The 12,197-nt window shown below is 34.8% G+C and overlaps 1 protein-coding gene across 1 annotated transcript in view; it reads left to right on the top strand.

Annotated features, from left to right (window-relative positions):
- The window catches only part of TRHDE (thyrotropin releasing hormone degrading enzyme), a 398,970-nt gene that overhangs the window by 295,402 nt on the left and 91,371 nt on the right, over positions 1-12,197 (top strand). The window contains exons 8-10 of the mRNA XM_060025259.1: positions 4,917-4,982; positions 5,644-5,831; positions 10,098-10,186. Of these exons, the coding sequence (XP_059881242.1) occupies positions 4,917-4,982; positions 5,644-5,831; positions 10,098-10,186 (343 nt within the window). The remainder of the gene's footprint in view (positions 1-4,916; positions 4,983-5,643; positions 5,832-10,097; positions 10,187-12,197) is intronic.

A 12,197-nucleotide genomic window follows, 5' to 3' on the forward strand; every position in this document is an offset into this window, starting at 1 on the left:
AAAAATTCCATATTTCCTCTGTGATGTTACATCTGAATGCGTGGGATTGCTACAGCCATCTAGCCCCAAATGTGAGGAGAAAGCCAAAACTTAGGTAAAGATGGGGCCAAAAGAATTCCATAGGAAAAGAGCTGCGGCTCTATCTTACCTTCTTATGGTAGGAAAGAATAAATCTTGTTATTAAAAAAGTCATCCCAGGGTGGACTTTTTGTTATTTGCAGCTGAACTCATACAAGCCAGTCCATACCTCTTTGATTTTTATCAAACTGTCCCTCCGTGTCCTGAGGAATAAACCATTTATATGGTTGATCCTCTGTTTCAACATGCTGAAGGGCTCGTTAATAGTAGAGCAAGTATTCCATAATTATTTCCACATAAATTTTAAAAGATAATAGTGCTTTACTTCCTCAGCTCACTTTTTACTTTTCCCCTTGTCTTCATTAGTCCCATTGGCTTTTATATATAAAATGTTATGAACCGTGTCACTTGTTAGCAAAGAAAGTTAAACAAAAAACAGTCTCATACCCAATAGTTTACAGTCTTTTGATGACATCAGGGCCAGTTGCATATATCGTTGCAAGTTATATATCTGACAAATACTCACTGAAATAATAAATTAAGTATTTAGTGTTTAAATATGACATTTAGGGGGAACATGATATGTACAAGAAATCTCTCTTTACTGCATTGTCAGCTGTCAGCAGAAAGGCATATTGCATAAGGAAAGTCAGAAATCACACAAATATATTGAGCATCTACTGGGTACCAGGCTGGGCACATAGATGCTGGTTAAATAGTGGTAAACAGGAATCACAGGGTCCTCACTCTCATGGAGTTTACAGACTATGTGGGCAGTCAAACTAGTAAACAGGCAATTATAACAGTGTGATAATTGCTCTTATATGGTGAAGCATGTAAGAATATAAGAGGGGTGCTTAACTCAGAATTAGGAAGGGGGTGAGAATGGGCAAGAAAGGATTCCCGAAGGACATGCAAACTTGAGTCCTGGAGATTGAATTGAATTTAAATGGGCAAAGGAGAAAAGAGTGTGTAGAGAACTGCTTGTGCAGGGAACTAGAAAAGGGAGAAAATAAGCATTAGACATCTGCAAGAAAGGTGAAAATGGTTAAGTTGAGGCAGGGGGCCAACAAAGTAATGGATGAGATTGGAGAGGTACAGAGGGACCAGACTATGAGGGACACCTTTAAGTTACATTGAGGTATGTTTGGACTATATTCTGAAGGCAGCAGGGATTCATAGGTATATTTGATGAAAATTATTCATGCATGACTGCGTGAAAGAGATTAGATTTGAAAGGGACAAAGCAGAAGTAGTAGCAGTAGTAGTCATCTGGGCAAAATACTGTAGAGTGGCTGTCAAACAGCTAAAAGGAAGGGGGAATATTAGGGGGCTGTTTAGGATGTGCATCATTACCTGAATGTGGTGGAAAGGGAGAGAAAGGCATCAAAGATGACTCCTTGGTTGAGGTGGATGGAAGAGTCATCCCTGGGGAAGGGCTCCCAAAAGGAGCTGATATAGAGGAGGACATGCGTTCAGCTTTGAACATGACTCTTAGTCACCTGTGTGTCATCTCGTAGGTACCGGATTTGGGTCAGCAGTTGTGTGCACAGATATGGGGTTTGGACATGGGCTGGAGTCTCTGAGTTCCAGTGTTTTGATTTATTAAGTGTTGATGATATCATCTAACTCATAAATGTCATCTTGGCATTGAATGAAATAAAATATAAAGCAACTTAGTGCTAAAAGGGAGGCAAATATTGTTTTCATCATTACTGATGCTTTTGCTTTTGTTACTCAGTTTTCCAACCTGTAACCTGAAATGATTAATAAGATTCTGGCAGCTACTGTCTATTGAATAGACATTACTGTGTTAAGCACTCTTCGCTTTTTAACACTGTACAGATATTAAATCATTTATTTCTCAGAAAAATTCTATGCAGCAGGTACTTTTATTATCCTTATTTTCTAGATGTGAAGACAGGTACAAAGAGGTTAAGTGATTTGCCAGAGATCATACAACTAGGGACTGTTGGAATATGGATTTGAACAAAGACAGTGAGACTCCCACTCCTGCACTTTATGTATCAGAATATACTTTTGCTTAACATGCTTTTAACTTTTTTAAAATAAAGTTATTTATTTATTTATTTGGCTGCACTGGGTCTTCATTGCTGCGCGCAGGCTTTCTCTAATTGCGGTGAGCAGGGACTACTCTTCGTTGCGGTGCATGGGCTTATCGCGGTGGCTTTTTTTGTTGCGGAGCACAGGCTCTAGGTGTGCAGGCTTTAGTAGTTGTGGCACGCAGGCTCAGTAGTTGTGGCGCACTGGATTAGTTGCTCCGCGGCATGTGGGATGTTCCCGGACCAGGGCTTGAACCTGTGTCCCCTGCATCGGCAGGCGATTCTTAACCACAGGGCCACCAGGGAAGTCCCTGCTTTTAACTTTTAATCAGTTTATATTGTTGGTTATGTTCCTTAAGAATATTCTAGTGGTCATCTTTGTTTTACTCTTTTCAACAACTCTACTGTTTCTGAAATACTCTGTATAGAGAACCCACAATTCTCTTTCCAGTGTTAATATTAAATCATTCTTCTACTTTACTTTATATTATGTCAAATCTACTGCTGATTGACTTTCATACATATAAATATAAATTTTCATTTCAGGTTCATAACTCCAGCCATGGCCATGTCCATATTCATTGACTTGTAGGTTTGACCAGAACTTAAAATCTTCTTATTCAATCTCATACCAAATATTTGATTCATCTTATCAAGTGGTTATTGTACCAAGACTTCCCCAGTTTCCGTCATAGAAACCTTCCTACACAAATTGCATCTCAGTATTTCTAGTTATTCTCAGTAAACTTCTCTCCACCACTGTTGCACCAGCACCTGGTGAGCTGCCTGGCACATGCAAAGTGCACCAAACATTTTGTGGAATGGGCAAATAAATAAATGATTGATCATCAAAAAACCACACTCACTATTCTTTTAAGTGGTTTTGTAATTCTACAAAGACAAAGCAAAATTTCCTCAATTCAAAATATGACTATATTTGTGCAAGAGGAAGGTGAAAATAACTAAGGAAAACATTTGAGCTTTATAACAGAGAAAAGAAGTGACATATGTAGGATTCCAGTAACACCCGAAAACTGGGGCTGCTGGGAGTCCAAGAAGGCATGTGATCTGCCCTGAATACTGAGGCAGACAAGTTGGAGCGCCTTCCTAAACTTGGATAATTGCCATTTCAGCCTGCTTGAAATGTAAATTTGAACTTTATTCTGAATTGGGGAGGGAACCAAGAGCTCAAGTTGATGATCAGTATTGGGCCAAGGTCAACTCATATCATGAACTGTTGGATTTTTATGATCTGTGTGTGAAGAGAAACCTGTAGTTATGTATTGGACCTTTCAAGGTCTATGTAGTATTCCTTTGTTCCCTCTTTTTGATTATCCTAGCAGCACTATACATAAACAGAATCCAATAATAAATAGTTCTAATGTTAAAACTTTATTATTATGGCATTATTATTATTTATTTAAAATAAAATTTATGTTTCATAATTCCTATTTTCCCCAAATTTATTCACTTAAGTGATAAACAAGCATAAAAAATAATTCTGACAACTGAATCTGAAATAGCTGATTTAAATCCTGGTCCTTGAGTTCTAATTGAAAATGCCTCATGTGGCATGTTCAAAGCCAAGGTTAGGATTCAGATTGGTCATTCAGGCTTGTATTTTTTCAGTAAAGTTATTCCTAACACCTGATGACGACGATGAATTTGTGGTTGCTAAGTTAGTGTTGAGTACTGCATCTCTAGCAGTCTGATTAAGTGGGAGTTGCCATTTGCTGTGCTGTGAGTTAGCAAGAAAGCTGAATCTGTCACAGGTGCTACAATTTGTATTTCAGAAAATTTGCTTCCCCAACTTTAATTATCCCCAAAGTACTCCACTCTACATAAAGTACTGAAAGGAGTCAGCAAAATTTTTCCAGTTTTAGTACTATGATGTAAGTTAAGATTTTGTCTACTACCTAGGTGTTGCAGAGATAATGGAGTTTCAGATGAAGGAGGGGACACTGTTTCATAATATAAAACACTGTTTTCTATTGATTTTTCCACTTTGGAATCAGAAAAAAAAATGCCAAGTAGCCATATCTAAATAACACATTCACAGTGACATAAACCATGCTTCTTAGAAGGGAACAGACATGAATCAGAAAGTGTGTACATTAAACTACTAATGATTGAAAATGAGAAATGTGAAGTCCTAAGCTCAAAAATATTAAATAAACTTAGGATTGACCTTTTCTTATTAAATATTAATATGTGTTTCAAACTCATGGAAATATGTATATATCATTTTTGTATTAGGCAGCCTGTCCTTTGCAGAGAGACAGGGAACTGGACAAGTTGTGGAGATAGTCATCACCTTTTTGGCAAAACAATCCCTCTTCACATCAGTATATGTCAGGTTGTTTTTTTCCTTTTTCCATAAAACAAGATATTTTTTTCAACACTTCAACATAAAAGCCTGATGAGAAAGTTTCCCCTAAATATTTCATTGCACAGGTAGTTTTTTCAAAATTCCCTGAGTTTGACTTGCTAAATTAGAGGAAGATCTTTGACCCTGGAAATCCATAAGAAGTGATTATGGCTATGAAAATAAATTTTAAGAGATTAGTATTGTTTGATGATTTAATTAAGAAATATGCTGTAGTTCAGTCTCTTTGGAATATTTTAAAATGAGATTCTTCACCTTATTTGCACGTCTTTATCTTGTGTTAAGGCAGTTCCAACAAATGGAAATGGTTAACCGAATTGAGAAGTAAATGTGTTTACTGGAAATTGCTTAGCCTTTGAATTGTAATTACAATTTTATATTCTTTGTAGGATTACTTAACTATTCATAAGTATGGCAATGCAGCCAGAAATGATCTCTGGAATACACTATCAGAGGTAAAGTATAGGAAGCTTGAAAGCCAAAGCCTCTTCTTGAATATTTGAATTGAGTTTATAAAACATTCATAACTTTTATTGACACTGATGGTTTGTTTTTACTTTTTATATTTCCCTTTTCTTGATATTGCTTTCTTGTTTTATATTTGATGTATTATATTATAAGGATAATGAGGTTTAAAATTAATTCAGCTACAATGGTAGTTAAAGATACCTTGCCTACTTTCAAACATGATAATACTTCTGAAATATAATTTTAATAGGGTGTCAGATATTCATGTTTGAGTGAAATATAGATGGTAAAGAACTTTTTCTCTATAAGTGAATAGCAAGTATTTAAGTTTAATACTAGACATACTGGGGATGCTTAAAGATGCTGCAAGTAAGTACTTGCTTTAACAATAAAATATATTTCATCTTCCATTAGGTAAAAACTTTACTGTTAATAAAGTTTTTATTTCTATGTATATATATATATATATGCATGAAGTTTAAGCTAAGGCAAGAAAATTAATTTTACTAACACATTATATTAGTTTCACCAATTTTAAATGTTTTCATACTTAAGTAAATCATAAAAGTAAACATGAAAATGGTTTAATGTTAATTATGTTTATAGTTTATGTTTATAAAATTAATTTATACAATTTTGGTTATAAAGGCTTTAAAAAGGAATGGAAAGTATGTAAATATACAAGAAGTAATGGATCAGTGGACACTCCAGATGGGTTATCCTGTTATCACCATCTTGGGAAATACAACAGCAGAAAATAGAATAATAATTACCCAGCAACATTTTATTTATGACATCAGTGCTAAAAGTAAAGCACATGAACCTCAAAATAACAGGTACAACTCTGTTGTTTATGTGAAAAAATTGCTTCTGTTTTTTATGTTTCACTTTGCATTTTAACATTTTAAAAAGAATTGATAACAGAATTATGAAAAGTACTCGAAATATAGTTTTCATTTCTTTATTTACATATGGTATTTTCATTTTGAACCCTCTTTTACTCCCATTTCTAGATATTTTAACTATCAAGGTGGCAGCATGCTAAAGTTATTTTGTTTAAGAAGACAGGATTTAAATTATCATGGTCATTTAACACAATAATGTGTGATTTTTTTTTTTTTTTTACTTTTCCCTGTAAATGTTTGTTGAATTAAATTTAAGAAAGTTAAAACACTTTGAAGTGGATTAAATGGTATTGAGAAAACCAAGATTTGTAGAATAGACAAGAACAGAAACTAACAATCCAGAAAGACTAGTTAAACAAAAACCCACAACCAGACTAAATAGTGTCTGAGCCAGAGGAACTCAAACTAGATCCATTTAAAATGGTCTAAGTATCAATGCCACTTAGTATCAAAATACATTCTCTTCCCTCACTTTTAGTGTTTAAAAACCATTAACACAACATACATAGAATTTGACTTGTTGTTACTTTAACTTTCATTTGAAATTCTTATTTCATTACTGAAAATTCAGCATGTAGTGATTCTTTTCTAGTTCATGTTTTCCCACTCTTTTGTGCTTTATTAAAGCGGAGCCAAGGAAAGATAGAACTTAAATCATTTCATTTTATTTTTTTCTAAGATATCCGGATAAGAGGTTGGGAGCGGGACAGGGAGGGTTGGAGGTCAAAATTAATAAAATGAGGTGTTGGGATTAGACTGGTCATGCTGTCTCCCATTTGGAATATTAGGAATCTGATTTTATCATCCATCAGTATCTAGGATATATGAAACATGCATTAAGCTTTCTTTGTTATCTCTAAGACAGGGTCCAGGTAGAAGTGACTGAGAAATTCATGAATGTTTTCTGGTGACTAAATTGGGAACCCACTTAAGAAAGTATTGTCTTAAGTCTCCTGCTCATTATATACACTGTCCTTCAGCAGACTGCCCTTGTAATCTAACTGTTTGCACCTGTGGAATACAGGGTATTATCCTGCCACACTGTCAGGATCTGACTGGGTCAACCCTTCACCCAGCCTGGATTCCTCACAGCTGCCAAACACTGCTTCTGGTCAACCACCGTCTGGCCCCAGGTGAAACCTGCTTAGGCATCAACCCTGGCCTTGTCGGGAAGTACATAAAAACTACTTGACTGTGGCAAAGTTAGAGAGATTCAGGCCTTGCCTTTGAGAATGATCATTCTTACACAAGCATCACTGATGCAGAAAAACATAGAGGACATGCAGATGACAGAACAAATTTTGAACAAAAATACTCTGTCAACCTATAATATGAGCCAGATGTATCGGCTGCAAGTCTGACTCTTTAAAGGAAGACTTTCTCCCAGGCTGTATAGGTATATATACCTATACAAAGCTTTTACAGGGCTTTACTTTTGCTGCAGTTATAAAATCATATGAATGGTTTTGAACGCTGAGAACTTGGCATAGAAACTATTGAGTGAGATAATGCATGGCATTCCATCAGTCTCAAAATTTATTTTATATCTATTTTGAAATAATAAAGTTTGCAGTTGAAATTTTAGTATTCAGTTTTATATTATTGATAATTTAATTCACTATAACATTGTGGTCAAAGCTTCAATACCAATTCTATCTGCCCTTTGTCTGTAACCTTCTTAGATCTTTATCATATACTGCAAATAGTTAATGCAGTAAAACATAGTGCCTATTTACGCCAGGAAACCCATGAATTGTGGATATTTTCTGTGACTGTATAATCAATTCTTTGTCTTCAATTTTGTAGAGGACACTGGAATATCACTACACCATGCCTAGAACATTTTTAATGTATATAGTAATCATATTTTTCATATGTGGTAGCTATATTACAGCATAGAAAGGAAAGATCTTTATATAATAATTGTATAAAGTTAGTTGATATGTGAAATTGAGTAAAATATTTGCTAGCATTTTGGTATTTGGGAAATTGTGAATTTGTGTAGCTTTTTTTTCTTTATAAAGTTAATACATTGTAATGTTCAGTAATGTCTCCTATACATATGGAGCTTCTTGGAGTCCTGTGCTACAGAGAATTATATTTATCTCCTTTTGTTTTGGGTCCGATGATAGCAACCTTGGAACCATTTTTCATGGCATCTACATTAATGCTTCACTAATATTGGTACCATTTTTAAAAAAGTTTTTTCACTCCAGCTAAAATAAGCACCTACGCTTTTCTACCTCAACATAATCATTAGAATAAACATTGCTTTATTATAAAAATGTGACCTACGATGAAGAGACGTAGTCCCAGGGACTGTTAAATAGAAAATATCTTGAGGGTCTTTTGAAGTGCATTGTTTTTGTTTTTTTCTTCTTAAAATGAGATGACTAAAAAGTTAAACTTAAGGGGCTGGGGCACAACTTAATTTCACAGGTTCTTTTTTCTAGTTTCTTTTTTAACATAACTCACTGCATTTTTGGATGTTTTTACAGCACACCACACAGAGCTTTTCACCCACAATGTTTAGGGTCTTCTAGCCTTTTAAGTTGTAATCATAAAGCAACATAATTGCCATGCCTTCTTTGATCTTAAAAATGAAATTGGTGGAAAGATCAAATATGTGTTGTTTGGAAAGTTAAGGCAAATAACGTGTATAGTACTGATAGTATAGCAATTCAGAAATAATATAAACTTCAGATGTGCTTGGTGATTTGTAATTTTTACTTTGTCTTTGTGACAATGTATAGATTTTGTGTATACATACATGCACACACACACACACACACACACACACACGCAGAATAGAGGCCAAAAACATTCTTAGGAAAAATATAGAGGGTATTTTAAAAGTTTTACAAAATGCCCCAATGTTTGTATCAAAATACCTTAAAGTTAACTTCTTTCTTTGCATCTGAACATTGCTATAGTACACTGTCTGCCATTTAGGAAGTTTCTTGTATGTGGAATTGTCTGTAAGCAACAATGCAGGTATTGATATGAATCTCTCCTTCTTGACTTTAGAGACTTTTGCTAAAACTCAGAAGCAAAACATATCAATTTTTATTGTAATTTCTAGTTTCATTATTTAGAAGGATACAGTTTAAATAAATGTAAAATTATAAGTATGTTTATATTAGGGGCATATATGACAGATTTGGAGATGTCCTCCCCCATCAAAAGACATATTCTATTTTTAGCTACATAGCCCCAGACATGCTCGCTGAAAATTTCTCAATTCTGCATTAATTCCCATAGTTACTGAGCTCATAGAGTATTCTTATAGTTTTCAGGTCAGAAATATTTTTCTCATACTGCATATTGTTGACTATCCCTTTGCTAATATTGCAATGACTGGTTAACATAACCTGGCTATATTTTAGGGGAACAAAATGTAGTCATTGGATTTTATTGTAAGACTATCCAATTTATCTCCGGTTGCTCATTTGAGGTTAAATTGATATTACTTCACGTACAAGTTTAGGCCCAAACTTTTATCCTATAAAAAGTCATGTTCTAGAAAACGCTTCTCTTTAATAGCTGAGACTCATGACTGATCCCTGCACATTGGTGGTTGATTTCACACATCAATTTGGAAATTCCATTTCAGAAAACAAAGCATTGTGTCCCACGGTGTTCTTTGTATTGATCTGGATTTTAGGGGGATCTGATCAGTTTTGCTTTTTGTCCCTACTTTGCTGAATAACTTTATCTGTGCTGTATTATCCTTTCTATAAAATCTGACAAAAGTGTTTTTTAAGAATAGTTAAACAAGTAAATGAGGAGAATGTTGAAATGTAAATGCATGAAAGCACTGGAATGGGCATTAATCTAATGCGGAATCAAGTAGAAAGGAGTTATTTTAAGACTTTACTCAATATATGGTGCAGCTCAGATTTATAGATTTTAGCTACTTTTTATTCCTCATGTAAAATTCAAATCTTTTTTTCCAAGATAAATTGTTTTGTTGGTAGTCCACCTTTTGTTTTGAAATTAAAACTCTTAGAGGCCAAGTCTGCTTAGCGACATTGAAAGAGTGAATTCATCTTCTTGGCCTATTCCTTACATTTATGACTGGGGAATTTAAAAACTTCTCCTAAAGAGAATAAGAAAAATCACATAGGAGGTGCATAGGAAATGTTGTTTGTTTGTTATAACCATTTTTATTCTTAACGTTTCTCTTTTATTTTGCAGTTACCTGTGGCAGATCCCATTAACTATTGTGGTAGGAAATAGAAGCCATGTGTCTCCAGAAGCAATTATTTGGGTGTCTAACAAATCAGGTAAAAAATATATTCTCCCCTGAGAATTTGGTTTCAGATAATTGTTTAGCAACTTAACCTCTTGTATCAGCTGTTACAAAAATGTGAATAAAGACAAATTAGAAAGACAATATAGAGGAATTACCTCTATACATTTAAGTATAATATAGTATAGTTTCTACATAGTCTAATTTCAGTCCGCTGATATAATTATTAAATTTATTTGTGTCTTTGATGGTAAAGAGAAAAGTTAAATCTAAGTACTTGTAGTACTATTCTTAAGCGCTTTAAACTGTACCATTTTATAATCCCGAATGGAAGAGAATTACAATCGTAACTCCCAGTAGAACAGTACGCCAGATACTGAAACACAGGCCACATTTTTCAATTCCATTTTCCAGCTATCTTCTCTTTACCAGACTGGCTCTTTAAAGAATGGGTGAGGCAATATTCTCTGTAGAATTAGATAATTATAGGGCCAGAAGGGAGAGGCTTGCTAGGTCATGAAACCATCCCTTAGGTAGGGTCAAGTCTCAAGGAGCAGAGAAAGATGAGATTCTATTCTATTTCTAAATATCTTCAAATAAGATAGTGACCTATTTCAATTCACTGTCAGAAAGCTATTTCTTGAATCCAATCTAAATGCTTCATATTAGAGTGTGAAACAGGTCTCTTTTATTTCTGTTTTCCATTGAATTGAAGAAAAAACCAATTATCATCTTTTATGTAACATTTCATTTAGATTTAAATGGTCAAATATGTTCACATTTTGTTTTTCTTACTCCTTTCTCACATTCTGCTGCTTTATATTTTCTTGCTATTTTGTAAGCGTAATTTAAACAACCACAAATCTTTTTTCGAAGTAAGGTGAAGTATAAATAAACAACAAAAATATTGTTTCTTCTCCCAGTCTTGCTCCTATTAGGGAGATGTAAGTGCTTAAAATACATACACACATACATATAAGAAAAAGGTCTCACAGCAGAATCTAATCTGCTTAACAGAAATATAAACACTTGTTTTGCCAGTTGAATTTTTATTCAAATTTTCATGTTGTTGTATTTTTAACACATCATCACATATTATGAAAATATGTGCCGGGTGTCAGGCCGGAGCCTCTTAGGTGGGAGAGCCGAGTTCAAGACATTGGTCCAACAGAAACCTGCCAGCCCCATGTAATATCAAATGGCAAAACATCTCCCAGAGATCTCCATCTCAACGCTAAAACCCACCTCCACTCAACGACCAGCAAGCTACAGTGCTGGACATCCCGTGCCAAACAACTAGGAAGACAGGAACACAACCCCACCCATTAGCAGACAGGCTGCCTAAAATCATAAGTTCACAGACACCTCAAAACACACCACCGAACGCAGCCCTGCCCACCAGAAAGACAAGATCCAGCCTCATCCATCAGAACAGTCACCAGTCCCCTCCACCAGGAAGCCTACACAACCCATTGAACCAACCCTACCCACTGGGGACAGACACCAAAAACAATGGGAACTACGAACCTGCAGCCTACAAAAAGGAGACCCCAAATGCAGTAAGTTAAGCAAAATGAGAAGACAAAGAAATATACAGCAGATGAAGGAGCAAGGTAAAAACCCACCAGACCAAACAAATGAAGAGGAGATAGGCAGTCTACCTGAAAAAGAATTCAGAGTAATGATAGGAAAGATGATCCAAAATCTTGGAAATACAGTGGAGAAAATACAAGAAATATTTAACAAGGACCTAGAAGAACTAAAGAGCAAACAAACAACGATGAACAGCACAATAAATGAAATTAAAAATTCTCTAGAAGGAATAAATAGCAGAATAACTGAGGCAGAAGAATGGATAAGTGACCTGGAGTTAAAATAGTGGAAGTAACTACTGCAGAGCAGAATAAAGAAAAAAGAATGAAAAGAAATGAGGACAGTCTCAGAGAGCTCTGGGACAACATTAAACACAACAACATTCGAATTATAGTGGTCCCAGAAGACGAAGAGAAAAAAAAGGGTCTGAGAAAATATTTGAAGAGATTATA

Source organism: Delphinus delphis, chromosome 11 (assembly GCF_949987515.2).
Source record: "Delphinus delphis chromosome 11, mDelDel1.2, whole genome shotgun sequence".
In the NCBI taxonomy this organism is placed as follows: Eukaryota; Metazoa; Chordata; class Mammalia; order Artiodactyla; family Delphinidae; genus Delphinus; species Delphinus delphis.